Raw genomic sequence first — 22263 nt, forward strand, 5'->3', positions numbered from 1 at the left:
TAAATTATTTTAAAGCAACAAAACGACAGATGGCAGCAGGACAGACGAGATTCCACAAAACGTTTCACACGGGATCAGTTATTTAAAGGAAGTTTGAAGCGCTATTATTTTTGAATACTATCAAGACTGCTCCTGCCCTACAAACGGCATCCCTTCTTTCTGTCCAAATCAAACGGGTTATTATTTTTAGTTAGTAATACACAACAGACGGCGTCTCTTGTTTACATGATGTTGAACTTTTATAATATATGATCTTTACACACTTGACGGATTTTATTGTTCATATTAACTTGTCTTATCCGATTTTTTACATCAGATTGCACACCTTAGTTATGTCAAGTTAAGTTTATGTTTTTAACGGTTTCGCACACCAGATGATGCTTTTTGTTTCCGTCAAGTTATCATGTTATTTTATCAGGTTTAACACACCAACAGTCAACATTATGCGATCTTTATCTATTCATCTATTTCATTATTTATGAACATGGCTCTTTGCACATAGATTATTTAGCAATCCAAACTCAACACGCAATCTTGTGCCTGGAAAACCACCACCTGGCCCAACGCTTGGAGGTAAAATATGGCGTAGGGTATGTGCAACATATAATGTTTCTCACACAAGCTAGTAATATATACGTATGTATTAAAATAAATGATTTTCTATGCAGTCAGTGCTAGATAACAGTATGCTCATATCAATTCAGAACTGAAAGAATACTATACATAAAAGAAAAGAAATAATATTAGGTTGTTGGAGTAAGACATCCTGTGTTAGTGTAAATTACAGCGATATCTTCCATCGCTTGTTTTTTTTAAAGTTCCGCTGGTGACTGAGCGGTAAGCTTAAGGACTTATAACACTAAAATTCGAAGTTCGTACTCTGTTGTTGACACAGCGCAGCTAGGCATTTAAGCAACTCCGTACTTAAACAAAAGGCCCAGAATGTCAAGGTGGGTTAAGACGTTCGACTCGTAATGTGAGGGTTGCGGGTTCAAATCCCGTCGCATCAAACATGCTCGCCCTTTAAGCCATTAAGGCGTTATAATGTGACGGTCAATCCCACTATTCGTTGGTAAAAGAGTAGCCCAAAATTGGCGGTGGGTGGTGATCACTAGCTGGCTTCCCTCTAGTCTTACACTGCTAAATTAGAGTAGGCTAGCGCAGATAGCCCTCGTGTAGCTTTGCGTGACATAAAAATACTTGTTTGAAAGAAAAGTTTTATACTAATTCTATTTTTGCGAGTGTCTGTGTGTGAAAATATTATTTTATTATTAGTGATAGGAAAATAGAAACAACAACAATAATGAAGTTTCTAGAAAGCGGTACGTTGTAACTGGTAAACGGTTGTACAGTCTTTAAAAAGGCAATAAAGTATACTTGATTGTATGTTTTAATCTACGTATCCATTACAAGAAAACTTCAATTGGAGTGATCTCTTTGTTGGTGAAAGCAAAGCTAAACAATAGGACATCTGTGCTTCACTCACCACGGTAATCGAAACCCGATTTTTAGCGTTATAAACCTTCAAATTTGCCGCTGAGTAACCGGGAGATTTTTTGGAAGGCAGGTTTGTTTGTTTGTTTTTTCTTTTTAAAGCTATCTGCGCTTTGTCCACCATGAGTGTCAAAACTCTGTTTCACAAAACTAAAGTTAAAATCTGAATATAACACTAACCGTGCTCCATTTAAACGAGATTATGTTAATTACACTCAGTAAAATAAAACTAAATGAAGAATTATAATTAAAGATGAGTTTAGGCCTACTGTGCCTTTAGCCTAATTTGTCATTTAATGTTTGTGGCTCAGAGTGGCCGAGACAGATGCTCAAAGAATTGTACGTCAAAATGGACCGCCAAATAGAACACAATCAAATCAGTATTCCGAAAAAAAATATTTAATTCTTAAATTTGCTAATCTTCAAACAATTGACCTTAGTATGACCCTTGTCATTAGGCTCTTACTATTTGCTTTCTCTTGGAAAGATGACCAATGAGAACTATTTGAATATTATATATTTAAAAACGGCTGGTATGGGTAAAGAAAGCACTAGTTGTTCGCTCCTCTACTAGTGCTTTCTCTATCCATACCAGCCGTTTTTCAATATATAATTTTCTCTACAAGTGGGTTTTCTCGTCATCACGGATTATTTGAATATTAACTTAATAAAGCAGAATTATTTTAATTTAAAAACTTTGGTATATCGAATAACTGTTTTATGTTGTTTTCGTCCGAAAAGGAACTAGCAACTCTTTCTTAAATTAATAAAAAATATAGTACATGCTTCGTAAGATTTTGGCGGAAACATTGATTTAATCATCTACTTTATTTTTGCTCGAAAGAGGGCACTGTTTCCACTAGGATGTCAAACTTGATAAAATAGGGTTACCTTAAATAACATCTTAGCTCTTTATGCTTCTTCCATTTATAAAGTATAAGTAGATTTCAGACCTTTCTGATATTTGTTTCTCCGCATCAGGGTTCTGTATATACATTACAATATGTTAGGTTAATATAATGGCCGCCAGGTTTCTTCTGAAGATTCACACGTAAATAAGATGCGGCAGGTAAGAGAAAAGAAAATTCGCTGATGTGCTTTTAACCTAAATATAATCCAGTTACTAAATAAAGCAGCGCCACTCTTAGTAACAACAAACGAGAAAGCTTTTAGTTAAAACTGCAGAAAGAAAATTTAATTATAAAAGTAACATTAAGGAAGTGCTATTAAAAATAGTAAATACGCGTTCGGAAAAAACTGAAAGTTCAGTAATAGAAAAAAATCGAAGTCCATTTACCATAAAATGAAATATATTGTTAGCAATAAGTAGCACTTACCGAAGAATGTTTTGAGAAAAAAAACACTCAAAAACTCAAATTTTTTGTTGTAAGCCTACAACTACGTAATTTTATGTCCATAACAGGGATCTAACTGCAAATTCTTGGAATAGAAACCCTTAAACTTAAATTTGAGCCAGCAGGGGATAAAATGCAAAAATCGTAATGAAAAATGGTGACATGTATACCTCAGCACTCGAAATGAGAGTCTTTTAAACTTTTCATGCCTAAAAAACCTGTAAAAGAAGAGATTAGTTTCAATTCACTCTTTATCGTATCAGTTCAATTTCACTATTTATTGGATTAATTTCACTTCGTTGTGGGGTCGGTAACGACTGGTGGTTAGGGCAGTTGACTCGTGATCTGAGGGTCACTGATTCAATTTCTGTCACATCAAACATGCTTGCCTTTTCAGCAGTAAGGACGTTATTATGTAACGGTCATTCCCACTATATGTTGGTAAAAATGTAGTCCAGGAGTTGACTGTGGGTGGTGATGACTAGCTAACTTCTCACTGCGAAATTAAAACAAACACTTCGCTGTTTATTATATTAGCTTCACTTCACTGTTTATCGTATGAGTTTTATTTTACTGTGTATTGTATTAGTTTTATTTCATTGTTTATTGCATTAGTTTTATTTTACTGTTTATTTTATTTTGAAATATCTCAACTCTAGCATCACTCAACATGTTAACTCACAGGATTTCGGAAAAGGTATTCACTTTTTCCGTCTTTTGATTTGAATATAGTCGTACTTAATTTTGAACTACTGACTATAAAGAGGGCACACAGTCAGCATTATCCGTCTGTTTATTGGTTGCTACTTTTATAACATGCCCGTATATGAAACAACATTTCAGCTTAAATTAAGGTCATTTCAATTTGCAGCCCAACACACTAGCTATTTAGGCTGGTTAGTGTCAGTTAACGCATTTATGTACATATATACACACATAAAACATAAAAATATGTTTGTCTGTCTGTTTTTTAACTACTCCTTGTTCGCTAGACAAATCTCAACCAAACTTTATGGGATGATAGTTTGGAACAAGGGGAAAGTTAATGGGAGCTCATAACCCTCACCACCTTGTTATTCAGTATTTATTATTTTTGACGTAGGTTAACATTAAGTACATACAGAATGACACTTATAGTGTATTTTGTGCGTGTGTGCAGAATACATGCATGGTAAACGATTTAAAGCATTATAAACACTTGTAATGCACATTCTTAAAAGCATTTTATACATACAACATGTAGACTATAACCTGTATAGTTAGACTCATAGATCAAAATTGCCTACTAAGAAAGAAACAAAAAAAGGTTTGTTTGTTTGTTGTTAAGTGCGAAGCTACGCCTTAGAGCAAGTAACAACTCTACGACTATACAATAGGATATCTGTGCTCTGCCCACCACGGGTATCAAAACCTGGATTTTAGCATTGTAAGTCAATGTAATATTAGGGGACAAAAATATTAAATTTTCTATAACAAAACACGCACACAGTGTCAGGAAGAGCAAACACAAATGCAATGAAAAATGTGTCCGTCACTGTTGTAACAATATATAAAATCATCTGAAACTTGTGCCCCAACAGCCACCATTAGGCTGATATGAAGAGCCATTTCATCATTTATATCCACTTCCCACTTTGACCCATGACCTTTCAGCTTCGGTCCGTAAGGCACTTCTGAAGCCAATGATTTTCAATTAATTAATAACGGGAAACATTGTGGAAGGACATTAAGAGCTAGATGTTAATAGTGGGTAACACCCACAGCCACTACTTTGGACGCTATCTCTTCCTACAAAGTTATCTTGACAATCACAAAGTGTATCCCATGTTTTTAGTATATACACAGTGAGTTCATAAAGCTTATACAAAAACTTTAGTAAGATAGTAATGAACATGGTAATAGTATTTTATGTTACAAATAAACTGTGTGAAAGTTAGTATTTTTGTATTATTTACTCCCCACCCCTCACACCACATATTTTATGTTACAAATAAACTGTGTGAAAGTTAGTATTTTTGTATTATTCACTCCCCACCCCTCACACCACATATTTTTTAAGTTCATAACCCGGATAATGGACAGGTGCCTCAGCTTGTTAATTATAAAGTTAAAGATCTTTGTACAATAAATATTTCTATTCCCAAACTCTTCCACTAATAACTTCAAAATACAGCGTTTTAGTTACAGAAATAAAAGTTTTTGGAGAGTTTTACAGAGAAAAAAATCAAAATAATGAATGCACACAATAGTATCATTTAAAAAATAGTTTACAAAACATTTTGCCTTCCCCCTTCTCCCTGTGGCTCAGCGGTAAGTTTGAGGGGTCACACCATTAAAAAAAAAAAACAACAGTATTCGAGACTCGTAGTAGGTATGGCACTGATACCCCATTGACTAGCTTTGCGCTTAACAATAAAAAACAAGCAAAGAAATGGCTACAAGTGCGAGTGCAAAATAATGAATCAGTAAATGTACGTCTGTGTTAAAAGTTCTATTTATCTATTCGTAGGATAACTTCGATTAATAAAACGTGGGATATTGTGGGATTTTCTTACTGCTAAAATAGTTTTCTACGTTAAATTTGTTTGTTTGAAGTTTAGCACAAAGTTACACAGTGAAATATCTGTGCTCTGCCCACCACGGGTATCGAAATCCGGTTCCTAGGGTTCCGAGTCCGCAACCATACTACATTGATAACAAGATTATTACATAATGAGATTTGCTTTTTGCCTCTTGTAGCTCTCGACATGTTGCGTCGCTGCCTGGCCACGCACACCGCCTCGCTTTTCGTGCACCCCGATTAAAACACTTGAAATAATTCTCGAAATTTCATGTAGTTTCCAGCTCGCTTTACGTTTGTTTTTACCAACAAAAGCCTCTCCAGTGGAAGAGCAAATATAGACCATTGTGTAGTTTTGTGCTTAATTACAAACAAACAAATACCAACAAAAACACATCACCACGACACGTGGTCGTACACGCAACACCAGTTTTAAAGGATTTCCCATGATAGATTATAAGTTACATAAAACTGGTTTAATAGATTTAGGAGTGATTTGACTCAATCAGTACAAACACTCGTGTGTTCGGACCTCTTCAGTAGTGACGATTTTTTAGAGACGTAAACACTGAACTACTCCATTGCGGAATCAATCCAGGCGCTGCTCCTTCTCTTCGGCCCGGCATGGCCAAGTGGTTTAAGACGTTCGACTCGTAATCTGAGGGCCATGGATTCGAATCCCCGTCGTACCAAACGTGCTCGCCTTTTTAGCTATATGGGCGTTATAATGTGACGGTTAATCCCACTATTCGTTGGTAAAAGAGTAGCCCAAGAGTTGACGGTGGGTTGTGATGACTAGCTGCCTTCCTCTCGTGTTACACTGCTAAACTGGGGACGGCTAGCGCAGATATCCCTTGTGTAGCTTTGCGCGAAATTCAAAACAAACCAAACAATCCTTCTCTTCGGTTACTAACGTCATCGAGTACAAGAAATTCAAATGATGATGAAGTGTTTTGCTGAGTGCACGTGCGGCTAGAGTGCGGAGAAAGCGAAGATAAAAGCTCAAAAATGACGTAAGTTATTCAGCACCTCGTAAGTTCTTAAAATTGGGGTGACATTAGTGACGGAACGTGACACTACCGTTGAAAAGCAGAAAATAGTGGTAAATGAAAATGACAAGATAACAGCTGTTCTGACAGCAAGAATATCTTTCTTGAAATCGAGAGCTGGGTTCGAATCCTGCTTTCGAACGATAAAAATAAAAGAAATTGGGAGAACGCAGACATTAGCTTTCGCCCTAAATCTTCGGTACTTACAGTAATCAGCGAAACTGAGATAATATTATTTATTGGTTAATATTTATGTATTGATTTTTGTTGTAGTCCAAACGTTGTATTTAACCATACTAAAGTGTTTTACTATTTAAATTTTAAATATCGCTGCATTTTATGCGTGCAAAGTGATTAGGTAGTGATGTCATTTTCCATCAGCCAATCACAGCGAAAATGCCGCTTGCGTTAACCTTGTTAATGTAAGTCTATCTCTTAGATGATAGCGTTCACGTAATAAAAACTAAATTCATACTTTTATTTCAACTGTATAAAAGGCAATCTGTGTATCAGCGAACTGGTGATAAACTTGGCTTTATCAGCAAGTAATTCTAACCATTTATTACACATGTACAATTAACATTAATGGCGTTCTACGCGTTTAATGGTCTGAATGAAGACTGAATCCAGTTGACACAAAGTTCCAACTTTATCGTAATAATTAACGTTTGCTGGTTTGAGAATTTCGAGTAAAGGCCATTTGCGCATAGCCAACCACAATTTTGAACAGACTAGACTAGTAGGAAGGTAGCTAGTCAAAAGATCCCAATACATATTCTTGGCTTACCCTGTCCAGAACAGTAGGATTTGATGTCTGTCACGTGCGGTACGCGTTTATATAGCAACGAATCACGAACCGTAAGTTCCTCACGTTAATCATTAGGTATCGAAATATCTTTATTCGCCAGCGTTTCGGCCAAGTGGTTAGGGCTCGTAATCTAAGGGTCACAGGTTCAAATCCCCGTCACACCAAACAGGCTTCGTTCACTTGATAGTTTAGAAAACACACGAAAACAAACAAACCCGGTTTAATCGGAGGGCAATGATAATATTCACGACAGTCGTGTGTGAACTTTCGAAGGTTAAAACTTGACGTTGATACTAACACATACCGTCGTTCCAGCAATCACTGGTTTGTTCTAGACACAGTTTTTTCTGTCTAAAGTTCAACAGCTGTTGAAAGCCCCTGTCAAAATAGAGTGCTCAAATTCCCAACTGCAGACTGTAATACGACAAAAATTAACATGTGGCGCCCGTGACCCTAGTACTTAAGTGTGCCCGAAAGCGCTACAAAGCGTCCAAGGTTTGAGTCTACAATGTGCCGCAGAACATGCGCCCACGTCATTGTGGGCGTTCTGTAAAAGTGACAGTCATTTTTACACTTGAGTTAAGGAGAGAAAACACCAAGCTAGAGATTTGAACCCATTGGTATATACCACATTAACATATATTTATTTTCATACAAGTTTCTTAGACAATGACCATTTAAATTTAGAGTCAACAGAAAATGATATTGGTCACTATGTGGCGTAGTAATGTATAAGCTTTTAAACTGTCAATTTGAACCACATCTTACGCTCATGTTCGTCCAGAGGTAAGAAATTCGGGGATTAAGTTGTAGATGTTTTAATTTTAAAATACTTTTCTTTGAAGAAATAACCTATTGTATCTAAACCAGGAGAACCATAATAAATAACCTTAGTTAGAACCATTAGAACTATAATAATTAACCTGAGTTAGAATAATTAAAACCATAATAAACAACCTTAGTTAGAACCATTAGAACCACAATAATTAACTTGAGTTAGAATCATTTAAACCATAATAAATAATATTAGTTAGAATCATGAGAACCATAAAGTTAGCCTGAGTTAGAATCATTCAAACCATAATAAATAATCTCAGTTAGAACAATGCCCAAGTATTTTTACAAGTACATTAAAAACTTTTACCAGTTTTATAGTGAGTTTGTGAAATGTTTATTGGAATATTAACTAGTTTTAATTGGTTGAAACATTTAAATAAAAATGAGGTTTTGACACGCTATTATCTTCTAATGAGTTGAGTGGTTAGAACCAGAATTATCCCGTAGACTGGTTTATCAGTTTTTTGTATTTATTGTTGAGACAGTTCTATTAAGACGGCTTATTCTGTACAAAATTAATGCAAAGTCCAGACCATTTAATGATAAAAATATATTTTTTTCCAAGTTTCATGAATTAACATTGGGCTTAACTACACATATAATGTTAGACACCGCAATCGAACTTTAAGCAATGTAGCCGTAGCAGCTTCGATAACTCCCCCGGACTGCAACTGTCGGTCGAATTAAAAACAAAATGTGTAAAAAAATGCCTCAGCGTAAAACTCGTCTGCTTTTCATTCAACAGGCAGTTGTAGTCCATAAACATACTCGAACCTGGACTCTCTTGGATGCTCCTTTTCTCGTGGACCAGCATGGCCAGGTGGTTAAAGCACTCGACTCGTAATCTGAGGGTCACAGGTTCGAATCCAGTCACACCAAACATGCTCGCTTTCAGCCATGGGGGCATTATAATGTGACGGTCAATCACACCATTCGTTTGTAAAAGGGTAGTCCAAAAGTGTGTTTGTGTTTTCTTATAGCAAAGCCACGTCGGGCTATCTGCTGAGCCCACCGAGGGGAATCGAACCCCTGATTTTGCGTTGTAAATCCGAAAACATACCGCTGTACTAGCGGGGAGCAGTCCAAAAGTTGGTGGTGGGTGATAATAACTATCTGCCTTCCCTATAGTCTTACACTACTAAATTAAGGACGGTTAGCGCAGATAGCCCTCGAGTAGCTTTGCGCGAAATTAAAAAATGAACAAAAACCTTTTCTCGCATCTTTTTCTTTGTCGAAACCACAAACTGAATGGTCATACAACTGAAGTAATATGAAGTAACTGTATAGCTTTATGCTTAATTCAAAACAACAACAACAACATTTGTGCTGCTACAACCAAATATTGAAACTTCCGGTATTGACAATATTATTGATACATGCGCAAAGTTCGACATTCGCCACTTTATTTCGTGGTTAGATTTTGTCACTTTTTTATTCTTCAATTGCCACTTTTATTTGTAATTATACGTAACTAGTAACCAACAAATACTGTAGTACATAGTACAAACAGTAACAAAGTGAATTGATTGAAACAACTAATTCGTCTTCGAAATTGCTATTTTGATATATTGCTGTTTTCTACAAACCGATCTTACTGCCTTATTATTTAGTATTAATTATTCAATTATTTTTCTACGCCACCTATTTGCAAAAAGAAACAGATACTTCCCCACCCATATTCAAATCACGGTCATTCGAAGGTAAAATTAACAGCGGTAATATACATGGTTAATTGTGACGTTGTCAGTGTATTTACTACGAAAACGAGTTTATAGAGGCCTTTAACAGAAAGTATTAACAAAATTTATGTTATCCGAGCAATTAATAAAAACTTCTAATAACCTAAGTGTACCATTTACTATCGCCTCCATTATATTCTGTTTATGATAAAGTTTCTCAACGTTCAGAAAGAAAACCGTTTTAATTTGATATATTTTCTGTAGGTTTCTTATATCACTCAGCTTTAACTGTCAATACGTCAAATTTAAGTGGAAACTTGAAACAAATCAACGAATAAACAAAAAAAAAAAAAACATACAGAGTTCAAAGTGTAAGTTTCAACTCATCAAGTAAATTTAGTCCTTCAGTTGCCAAAATGTTTGAATAAACATGACTTTATTTTAAAGTACAATTGATAAGTTGCTTAACATTTAACAAACAAATCGGCTAATTACTACCAATAACACCAACAGTGTTGACCATTATTACTGTGTAACATAACTAGCAGTAATATAAACAATGTTAACCATTATTACTGCTTAATGTAACTGGCAGTGATATCAACAATGTTAAACAATATTACTTTGTGGCATAACTAGCAGTAAGTTAAACAATGTTAACCATTATCACTGTGTCACATAACTAGCAGTAATATCAACAACGTTAACTATTAATACTGCGTCACATAACTAGCTGTAATGTCAACAATGTTAAACAATGAACAGGATCCATACCAGTATTTGTAATCCATAATACAAACTTATGAAACATAAAATTGTAAGTAAAAAAAGTCACCCATTATTAGAATAATCAAATCCTCCGACTTACCTACACGTTTTCGTCAATTTCTAACGACTGTTACTAACACAACTGCCTTAATTATATCGGTGACGTAAAACTACAGAAATCCAAGTTCATTTACTGTCCAACTAGGGTCTTGTTTTATTTTCGAGTAATTTGATAATTTTAAGGTGATTTATAATGCTCAGAGAAATATGTTCGAAGAGGGTGAGCTTATGTTGTGTCTTTTGTTTTAAGTTAACTAAATTAACGAAAATTTCATCCCCTTGTGGATATCCCTTGCGTAACAAATACACTTCGTCTTTGATATAGCACGAAAGATGAGTCGACGTGCACTCAGTTTCTTCCTATCGCTTGTACATTACAGCACGTGCTCGTATGAGTATTTGTTGTTGTAGATGTCGCTAGTGGTGCGCGGTAAAATATTTATTATTTCTTTATCAACATCAAACGTTTGCAATAGTAGTAGTTGTAACTATTTAATAGAAATTAAATAATATTCACTCACTTTTTAAAATGGTTAAGTGAGAAACACAAATATTGGTTTGCCGCGACGGATTTGTGTTTTAGCGACTAATGATAAATGGTCGTATTTGGTTATCTTTACGTTTTTAGTAAGAACGTTTTTAAAATATATGTTTCCACTTTGACGAGTTTACTAAAATCTTCGGCTAATTTGTTTGTTTGTTTTGAATTTCGTGCACAGCTACTCGAGGGCTATCTGCGCTAGCCGTCCCTAATTTAGCAGTGTAAGACTAGAGGGAAGGCAGCTAGTCATCACTACCACCGCCAACTCTTGGGCTATTCTTTTACCAACAAATAGTGAGATTGAACATCACATTATAACACCCCACGGTTGAAAGGGCGAGCATGTTTGGTGCGACGAGGATTCGAACCTGCGACCCTCAGATTACGAGTCCAATGCTTTAATGCAACTGACCATGCCGGGCCTTTTCGGCCGATGATGGGTTTTGTTGTTAAGCCCAATGCTACACAATGGACTATCTATGCTGTACACACCACGGGTATCGAAGCTAGGTAGTTAGCGCTATAAGCTTCAAACTTATCGTGAACGGGGACGGGGGCTGACAGTTAAATTATTATTTTCAGTAAATGTATAAGCTTCCTTTAATAACTGACAAGGGTCAGTTCTTTATTTATTGACTAGGGTAAGTTCTTTTTTTACTTGATGAGGTTAGTTCTTGGTTTGTTGTTGTTGTTTTTTTTAATTTCGCGTAAAGCTACACAATGGCTATCTGCGCTAGCCATCCCTAATGTAGCAGTGTAACATAAGAGAGAAGACAACTAGTCACCACCAAACACCACCAACTCTTGGGTTTCTCTTTTACCAACGAATAGTGGGATTGACCGTCACATTATAACGCCCCACGGCTGAAAGGGCGAGCATGTTTGGTGTGACGGGGATTCGAACTCGCGACCCTTGGATTACGAATCGAGTGTTTTAACCACCTGGCCATGCCGGGCCTTAGGGTTAGTTCTTTAGTTTTTAAATCTTTTGGATTCTAATACAAAAAAGTCGTTTTCTTATAAAATCCACTTTGAACAACAAAAAATAAAAATAATTACATTTTAAATAAAAAGGAATTACATTTTTATAGATTATTTTTGTAATGAAAATCAATCACATTTTTAATAGTACAACTTTTTAAACCTAGAATTTATTTTATTTTTGTCTATTTTCTACCTTACGTTTGTGGAGAGGTACACTGGTGATAAAGTTGTTATAAATCAAATAACACCAACAAACTATAAACAACAATCGTTCTGAATACATCTGCTGTGATATCAGTAAATTCATCAAATTCATTGACTATTGGTCAATGTTGCAGGAACATAAAAATACTGATTAGACTCAGGAGGTTATCTAGCAGATCATACTGGTAGGGGGCACTGATGGGAAAGGAGCAGATGAGCTGTCTGCATTTTGTTGTAGATAACTACATGGAGCCGTTGTACGGGATTTAGTTTAATTGTGGTTTTAAGTGCAAAGCTACACAGTTGGCTTTCTGTACTCTGTCCACTGTGAGTTTTGAAACCTTGTGAAGACTGATAAACATATATTGAGTAAATTAAGGACAAATACTGCACGTTTAACGTAAATAATGATTTTAATTAAAGGCAAAGAAAAAGTACAAATTAAGCAACAGATCCACCTAGTTACGGGTGGTATAGTGATATGTAATGCATGATAGATCCAACTAGTTACAGGTGGTATATTGATATTTAATGCATGATAAATTCACCTGGTTACGGGTGGTATACTGATCTTTCACGTAACAAAAAGAAAAAAAAAAAGAATCACAGCTTAATTTACTCTTATCCTACCTAAAAGAATTTCAAGTGCCGCAGCTATTGAGAATTCCTTTTAATTTATTTCATAGCAGAGATTTGGAAAATAGAATAAAAGATGCCAGGAAAGGCTTTCTTAACCCATCAATCCCTTTTGGGTGACGGCGAAGACAGCTTTGCTCTCCCCACGTTCATAATAAGATGCTAAAAAGGGATATTTATTGTAACTTCTCGACTCATCATCATTTGGGTCCCTTCTGTTAAGAAAGACCCTAGGTCTAAAGTGTTGGTAGAGCCAAGGGATGAACACGAGTTATTACGTTCCTGATCATTCTTCTTGACAACTAATACTAGAGATAATTCTACCCTTTCAGAAGGCTTTATGATTTTGTTGTTTAACATCCACTGTATTTCAGTGCTAACTACATTCACAGTGCTTCAGGAAAGATGTCACTGTGGTTGTTTAATAAGGTATGCCCAGTTTATTTCATAAATGACTGTAAGATATTTTTGTTCGACACTTTCAGCCACCTGGCCCAACAAATACTGACAACCAACAGTTTACAGAACGTCCGATTCTATTCCATGACAACCAACAGTTCACAGAACTTCTGATACTTTAATACCTTGATAACCAACAGTTCACAGAATTTCTGATACTTTATATCCTGACAATCAACAGTTCACAGAACGTCTGATTCTATACCCTGACAACCAACAGTTCACAGAACTTCTGATTCTTTAATACCCTGGCAACCAACAGTTCACAAAACTTCTGATACTTTAATACCCTGACAACCAACAGTTCACAAAACTTCTGATACTTTAATACCTTGATAACCAACAGTTCACAGAATTTCTGATACTTTATACCCTGACAACCAACAGTTCATAGAACGTCTGATTCTATACCCTGACAACCAACAGTTCACAGAACTTCTGATTCTTTAATACCCTGACAACCAACAGTTCACAAAACTTCTGATACTTTAATACCCTGACAACCAACAGTTCACAAAACTTCTGATACTTTAATACCCTGACAACCAACAGTTCACAGAACTTTTGACACTTTATACCTTGACAACTAACAGTTCACAAAACTTCTGACACTTTATTGATCCAGGTTACTTGCACAATCCTCAATGAGTGATCTCCGATGAATAGGCAGCCATGTAGGTTGCTTTCAGACATAGTGTGATGGAAGAAATATTTTCAGTACTTCCATTTGTCTATCATTCTGATAACCCTTCTGGTAGGAAGATGGATAGCCCATAATTACAGAAAAATACCAGGACTTCATACTTTCTCAGATAGCTCACTGTCTAGAGCAAACTTTTCCTGATTTATGGAAAAGAAACAATATAATGTTTCTGTAACTATTTTCATGACATCTAATTTGTAGTGAAACAATGAACAACACTTGTGAATACAGAAGTTCTAAGGCCCTCTGCAGTAACACCTGTGTGATCCATTGTTTTTGGTCTGTTCTGACTAAAATTGAATAGTATCCCATCTAAATAACCGTGTTAACCAGTATGTAGTAAAACATGGAACAACACTTGTGTATATAGAAGTACTACTGTAATTCCACATTACCAGTGTACATTTGTTTGTTCCTTCGTGTGAAAATGTATGGTATCCCATTTAAATGCAGCTCACCTATTGCACACACAAAACAACGCTGATTCTAGAGTCTAGGCCAGCAGAGACTACCCTTGTCCTTCTTCTTTTACATCTAGTCTGTCATAATTTACCAAACTAAAGCCAGTGTGAACTAGATGAAGTGATGCTTTCATTTGAAGTGCTGATACACCGGTCTCCTGGCAGCTTCTGTAAGAATAAGGAATTTCATCTCTTGCTCTAATATCTTTATGGACATCCAGCCCTGTTTAGTCAGATCTAACTCTGGCTCCATTACTTTTCCAATAGTTAGATCTCACTAGTAACTCTTCTGTACTTGCTATGTAATCTGTCGAGGCTGGTAACTTTGCCAATCTTACTACACAAGAAGGTTTGGACAGTTCACCCCCAGTGACCCTGCTCCTTTCTAGAACAAAGTATAAACTGAGACATCATCAGCACTGGTTGAAGCATGAATGCTGGGGAAAGTACATGGAAATGCTGTCCATTCTCCATTCACTGGCAACCGGTGTAGTTGTATTGAAGCAATAAGATGTGTTGTCTGCTAATCTGACTTAAGTAAAGCTCGGACTTAACGTGAGCTAATGACTTGAGTAGAAATGGTTTATTTGAGGCATACCCATTGTAAATACTGCTTTGAGCTTTTCTTATCTTGCAGTCTATTTCCAATGACCAATCCAAGCCTAATAATTACAAAAACTACCTCTGGTAGGATGAGAATATCTTCCAAACCAAAGTGATGTCTCATAATCTTATTAGGTAGACCTTTAACCTCTACAGTTTGCTGAAATACTTTCAGAGTATACATTCACCTGGCATATTACACAGATCATCAGTGTAAGTACCTCAGTTTTCAGAGGATCCCTCTTTTATAGCTTTAAATTTGTCACATCGACGCCTCAGTTCTCCACTAGGTTAAAACTATGGTACAATTTGGTTATAGCTGCATTAGAGCCCATAGCAATGTCTTTATTAAATGTCCCAGAGCACTGAGGGCCAAACCATCTGAATTTAAAATCGAGCAGTCGTTCATTGTTCCCGAGTCCAAACATTCTAGGCATTTACTGGTTAAAATGTCCGAAGAAATTATCCAAGTACTCTTTTCCTGCATTTTAAAAAAATCAAGGATTCAGTGAAATGGGTTGGTCCAGAGAACTCTCTGCTCAGAAAAATATTATATCCTTATCTTCAGTTTTAAAATAGCAATTTACAGAAAGTAGCTCACCATAACTCCAGATTTCCCAGTGATCCATGGTTACTCTGGTAGTATTCTATCACAGAAAGGCTCTCCACTATCCCACAGATTAACACATTCATCAGTTCATGGCAGTGATACCTCTAGCTTCCTCCTTCTTTATCAGTAACAGGAGTTATGAACCAAATACAGGATTGGACTAATATAACCAGTAATTGTCTTGGTCGTGTATAGTCTGCCCACATAGTATCAACTTCACCATGTTGAACATTAATATGATAATCCTTAGTTGTGCGTGCTGCCTGTGCACTGAGATTAAACTGAGGCCATTCTGTGTGTACCAAATTCTGGTAGTTTTACTTCTCAGGTGTGTAGCTGTAATAAGAAAAACAGCATTGGCAAAAGTTCAATAACCAAGAAAGATCTTCTTCTAGACCCATCAGATCTTTTGAGATCTATTAGCCCCAAGTGAATAGCTTTTTCTCTTGCTCATAAGTCTTATGGCCAGTGGAAAATGACATTTTCTCAAGTGTGAAGCTGTAGCTTAATGATGCAAGAGCTTAGAAAAGTGCAAAGCAATACATTTGTCCACAGAAAATAGACGCTTTGACAAAACAAATCCTGAAGTAATGGCGCCAGAAGTTTAGCTTTCTATACGTTTTGTGACATTCTCAGCTTCCCTTAATTTCCTTAAAGTAGTTTGGTAGGAGCTGAAAACTGCAGGACAACTGGAGGCTCACCAGGAAATATATTTGGAGCAGAAATCTGACTTTTACTGTCTTCATCTGAGTTTGACACAAATAAAGACACTAGACCCAAGGTTCACACAATAAAGTAATCTTTATTCATTAAAGCAACAATACATATTAAAGGTGAGTGTAAATGTGCTTCCTTTATTGGACAGATATGTTAATACCAATTTAAGTTATACAAAGTTCTCCAAAAAGTTGAAAAAGTTGAGTTTTAATAAAAAAAAGTTGTTAAAGTTAAAATTATGGAAGCTGTGCACTTTGTTTTATTCTAGACAGAGAAACCATGGCATTATATACTAATAACAATGTCATTTTTCTCAGGTCACATAAACTATCCAAGTGACATGAGTTCACTCCAGTATGAAAAACGTTATACCCTTGAAACATCATCCGACTTGCCACTGGGAAATATCACTGGCAGTTTCTGTAAAGTTTGCTCAGCGTTACAGCAATCTTCCCATTAAAAAGTAGAAGTGAAGACATTGTTGACTGGACTAGTCACGTGAGTAACAAGGAAGAGAAATCAGTGGCTCCGTTGACCTACGTTTTATATTACGAACAAAATACTCCATTTAAACAGAAAATGTGGACGAAATAAGTGATATGATTGTATAACAACACTGATAAATGGGGGAACTTCTGGATATAGTTCCAATTCAGTGACATGTAGAAAATTCTGGAATAGAATGAGCCTATAATTATATTCAGTTTTCACCAAAGTAATGGAAACATCGTTAAACTAACAACCGCCTTCGCTAGAAGTATCACCATATTTCACATTTCTTTCTAGGATTCATGGTACTTCCTACAGGACACTGGTATTCTTGGGCGAACTCGTAGGAATTAGTTAAGGGTCCAATAACTCTGTGATAGAGACAGTAATTATGGTGATGTTCATCACTAACTAATCTTAGATATGGTGTTATATAGAGCTTAGTTACACAACAATATGTTCTGTAAGACTATTTTTTAACATTTTCAAGTAATTGTTTCGAATGTTTTTTGTTGTTATTCTGTTTCTACCACATCCTATCCTATGTTAGTTTAAAAGTTGTTCATTTGAAGTCTTAAATTAGGAATATAAGAGTTAGGGAAACATAAGAAAGACAAATTAACTGCATCTACTTATAAATATATTCTAGCTCCGATCAATCTAATATTCTCCAATTGATAACATTATTTAATTAAATTATTACTGACGTTAACCAATATTACCAATCATGTATTTCAGAACTCTAGGAACAACAATAATAATAAAACAGAAATACTGACCGATACACAGGGGGACTGTGTACTTCATTCATAACTGTAAAATGCAGCTCCTCTGGTGTGCTCGTTGAGCACCATGTTTGACCATATTTTAGAAAAAATAACTGTTTATGTGATAGATTAAGGCCAGGCAATAGTGGCTCCATCTTGTGGTTGCAACTCCATTCTTCATAAGCCTAAATTTCAAACAATCAGTAAAAATGAAAAACTTATATATATGTGAATCAGTTTTTATTCAGTAATGTTTAGATTAAAGCAGTAGTACTCATACAAAGTTTTAGGCAACAATATTATATTATTTCGTAGTTAACATTAGCGCATTTGGATTAAGAAATCTTGGACTCATGAGCACAAAGGGTCTTGATCACCCTTAACCCTTTCATCATACATATCGATATTTAGAAGTGTTCAATTACATAAGCATTTATTCAGTTTCACTTTGAGATATTAGACGATTACATATGGCTTGAATTAATAGCGAAATATATTAGGCCTAACAGTGAATTGATTTTTAATGCAACTGGAAATATTACGTACAAATTCTAACGAGTATTAAACGAGGCACCTAAAAACACTGAATAAGAGGCTGATATATAAATGAACGTTCATCCATCAGCGAATGATAAAGATGAGAGTGGAGGGGATTTTGAGAGATAATTAAAACTTTATTAAGTCTACTATTTCGGAGGAAGTTGGATTGGAGTAATGTAATAGATTCGTCTAGAAATATCACCAACTGAGGTAGTAATAAATAAGTTATAGTGTTTATTTAGGTAAAATATCAAACAAATAATTTAAAGGCTCCGTTTTATTTTTGAAATAATATGCACGAAATATTGGCGTAATTAGGGTCCTGGTAGAAAACGATAAACGAATAAATCCTTTTAAAGTAAAGGCAGATGTAACTAACTTACACGAAAAGCGGCTTCAAGCCCACCGTTGTCGGCAATGTTTTCTTCTAGTGTTCGATTACCATTAAGCTGTAATAAAAACGGTGTATAATTAACTGATTTCTTTTTTCTCCAAAACTACAACAAGAAGGAAATTGAACGAATAAGGTCTGATGAAGCCGTAATTAGAGTAAACAATAAAGTATATGTTTTAAAAACAAGAAATGTTTACATTACATTTATTTCTACTTTTGTTTCTTTAAAGTCACTTTAATTAAAAAATAAACATTTTTCGAAAATTAATAAATTTTAGTATACAAATTATATCGTAAAGTTAAATGAAACTAATGTGTGATTTTACAGACCGCTTCAGTCACGTGATTAATCTCACTGATATATTTTGAAACGCCGAATAATGGATTCCTTTTCCTTAGGTTTGTTAATTCTGTAAGTTGTATATGTTTTTAAGACAAAGCCACACTTAAAAAATATTTAACTTTGGCAACTACAAATTAGGGTTAACAAAACCTTGCAGTATAACTTATATAGAGCTAAGTTTCCTTAAAAATATTGTTAGGCTTAAGGTTTCAGTCACAAATGCAAGGTCTGTTGTGTTTCTAAATATAAGTTAGAAAAATGTTTAATCATACAGAATTCATAAATATATTCATATTTGAGGCAAATATGGAATCGATTGAAAGACGTAACAGCAGGTTTTACATCTATTTGAATGAAACTGAAGAAAAGTTTAATGTCTATTGAATAAAGGCTGTAGCTGATAGGACAAACGTAATTGGTTATTCCTACTCACGTAGTTTCCATAAACACTGTAAGAAGAGTATAGATGGACAAGACACTGTGCACGTTCTTCAAAGTTTTCGATAATTTTGTTATTCCACCACTGTCTCAAATTTCCATTCTTGTCATACTTTCGACCTTCGGGATAATAATATATATATAAAACGGTATTTTTTTTACTAACATGGTAAATTTAACATTTTATTTTTGGTGATATATAAATATATACACGTTTATTTAAGTTTAATGCTAGTGTTATTGTTTGAATAATTTAAATATATCGTTAGTTATTTTTACAGGCATTAATTTATCGCAGGTTTGTTACGTAACTATGTGAATCGCACATGGTGTAATTCAGTTGTGGTGAACTTGCGCTTGTTGTATTCTTGTATTATGTTACAAGAACCTTTAAAGTTTTTATCAAGTATTATTACATCATAATATCTCGTAATGTGTTGAACATTCTAGGCTTCAATCAGACTATTTATAAATACGCGACCAAAATGTACTTCAAAAACGTTAATTAAGTAAGAGATATAGTCATGTAGATCTAGACTGCATACCTGTGAGTTTAGTCATAAAGATAGAACAATGGCGATTTCTAAGTGAAATTATAACAAAATTGTATTGTAATAGCAGACGTAGAAGAATATTTCATCATTTCAATTGTGTCCTTAAATAACCGAACCAGTCTACGTGAACTTTGACGAGAAAAAGACAATAATTTAAAGCTCTCAATACAACTGTTTAACGAACATTTGCATATATATATGTTTGACTTGTAATTTCTTATGTTGAAATAAGTGGATTGTTTAATTACTATTGAAATTTATTGCCAACAAGTCACAGACACCAAATGTAAAGAATCCGACCCAAACATAAAAATCTGACGTATATATATATATAAAAAATTATATAATGTGATATTTCTACGATTATCAGGTTTCATGTAGTATATATGTAAAAACGGTTGGTTTTGTGAACCTCACGATGCCTGAAGAAGGTCGAAACGTTGTTCGCTCTTCTACATAGTGCTTTCTCTACTTATACCAGTCGTTTTTACATATATTTTTTTCTACAAGTGGGTTTTTCTCGTATTCACGGATTAGGTTTCAAGTAATGTTTTACATTTAGTGATAAATGAATATTACATATATTTATGATTAACATGTTAAACATGTCTACGTATGTTAATATGTTAAGGATACTATTTTACCTATTTTAATGTATAAATACTTATATATTTTGTAATATTCCTATGTATTTCCAAGTTATTGTGGACTACAAGATATGTGGTCGTGTACATAATATTTCCATGTATTTACTCCTGTATAATAACAAGTGTATGGGTAGTGACGGAGCACAGAATTGTTTATTCTTTGCCATTAATGAACCTTAATACAAATATCCATCAAATAACAGACGTTCAGTAGAGCTAGTCGGATTAAGTCAATTCTTTCTTACATCTGTGATATCAAGTTGCTACTTGCAAGCTAGCTGAAACTTTTTTTTTTACGTAACCAGGCTCTTTTTATAGCTATATAGTTTCACATTTTTATTTCAACATGTTCCTCTGATGGGAATCCAAGGCTCGTTTCCATGTGCTGGCAAGCAGAGCCCACAGAGTAGCTTTAATACAATAATAATAACCTAGAGTTATTCAATGAAGAGTGCTAAAGTCTGATGAGATGGCTTTCTGTTAATAAATTTAATTAATGTAATTAGATACATATATATTATAATTAAAAACATTAAATACCTTGATTGTCAAAGGCGTGTATTATTTCATGCCCCATAGTAACTCCCGCAGCACCAAAGTTAAGATACCTGTAAAAATAATACAGAAAAAAAATCATTGGAATTTCTTGCACCAAAAGTTATAAACTACAACAACAATAGCTTCCAGCTATTTTCATTCAGTTCTAATCATTAGGGATTATAATGCTCAAAACGCATTTTCGATACACCTGGTGGGCACAGTGCAGATAGCCCATTGTGTGGGCTTGCGTTTAACAACAAACAAAATCCAAAAATTAATATCTCTTGAGGTTTGTAGAAGAACAGTTTGTTTGTTTTTTCGCGCAAAGTTATACAAGGGATATCTGCGCTAGCCGTCCCTAATGTAACACTGTAAGACTAGAAGGAAGCAGCTAATAATCACCACTCACCGCCAACTCTTGGCTATCCTTTTACCAGTGAATAGTGGAACCGATCGTAACATTATAACAGCCCTATGGCTGAAAGAGCGAGCATGTTTGGCGTCATGGGGATTCGAACTTGCGATCTTGGGATTACGAGTGGATCTCCCTAACCATCTGACCATGCTGGGCCTATAGAAGAATGTAGTTTATGAGGCTTCATAAGTAATAGAGACAGACGGTATAAGGTTATCACGATTTAGCTAAATAGAATCAAATCTATTGTACGGCAGTAACACTATTATTATTAGCAAAGTTATTTGTATGACAGTTTTAGCTTTTGGATCTGGCGTGGCGTGGTGATTAGGGCAGTGGACTCGTAATCTAAAGATCACAGGTTCGAATCCTCGTCACCAAATATACTCGCGGGGTCGTTACTATGTGATGAACAATGTCTCTATTCGTTGGTAAAATAGTAGCTCAAGCGTTAGCGGTCGGTGCTATTGCCTTGCTGCTTACCCTCTTGTCTATCATTGCTAAATTAAGTAAGGCTAGTGCAAATGGCTTTGGTGTAGCTTTTTGCAAAATTCAAAACAAACAAATAAATGTAACTTTTAAAGAACTGTCCCAAACATTTGGAGAGA

The 22263-nt window shown here is 35.1% G+C and overlaps 2 protein-coding genes across 8 annotated transcripts in view; both read right to left on the reverse strand.

Annotated features, from left to right (window-relative positions):
• The window catches only part of LOC143230599 (neprilysin-1-like), a 55669-nt gene extending 44691 nt beyond the window's left edge, over positions 1–10978 (reverse strand). For all 5 annotated transcript variants that reach the window (XM_076464428.1, XM_076464427.1, XM_076464425.1 and 2 more), the window contains exon 1: positions 10651–10978. The gene's annotated coding sequence lies outside the window, so the exon portion shown is untranslated. The remainder of the gene's footprint in view (positions 1–10650) is intronic.
• Positions 10979–16593: 5615 nt separating this feature from the next.
• The window catches only part of LOC143230597 (endothelin-converting enzyme homolog), a 41353-nt gene continuing 35683 nt past the window's right edge, over positions 16594–22263 (reverse strand). For 2 of the 3 annotated variants that reach the window (XM_076464420.1, XM_076464422.1), the window contains 5 exons: positions 21241–21308; positions 19495–19619; positions 18708–18773; positions 17797–17969; positions 16594–17388 (listed from right to left, as the gene is read on the reverse strand). In XM_076464420.1, the coding sequence (XP_076320535.1) occupies positions 17289–17388; positions 17797–17969; positions 18708–18773; positions 19495–19619; positions 21241–21308 (532 nt within the window). In that variant the 3' untranslated portion in view covers positions 16594–17288. The remainder of the gene's footprint in view (positions 17389–17796; positions 17970–18707; positions 18774–19494; positions 19620–21240; positions 21309–22263) is intronic. The other variant, XM_076464421.1, reaches the window with a different exon arrangement.

The sequence above is a fragment of the Tachypleus tridentatus genome, chromosome 10 (assembly GCF_004210375.1).
Source record: "Tachypleus tridentatus isolate NWPU-2018 chromosome 10, ASM421037v1, whole genome shotgun sequence".
NCBI lineage: Eukaryota > Metazoa > Arthropoda > Merostomata > Xiphosura > Limulidae > Tachypleus > Tachypleus tridentatus.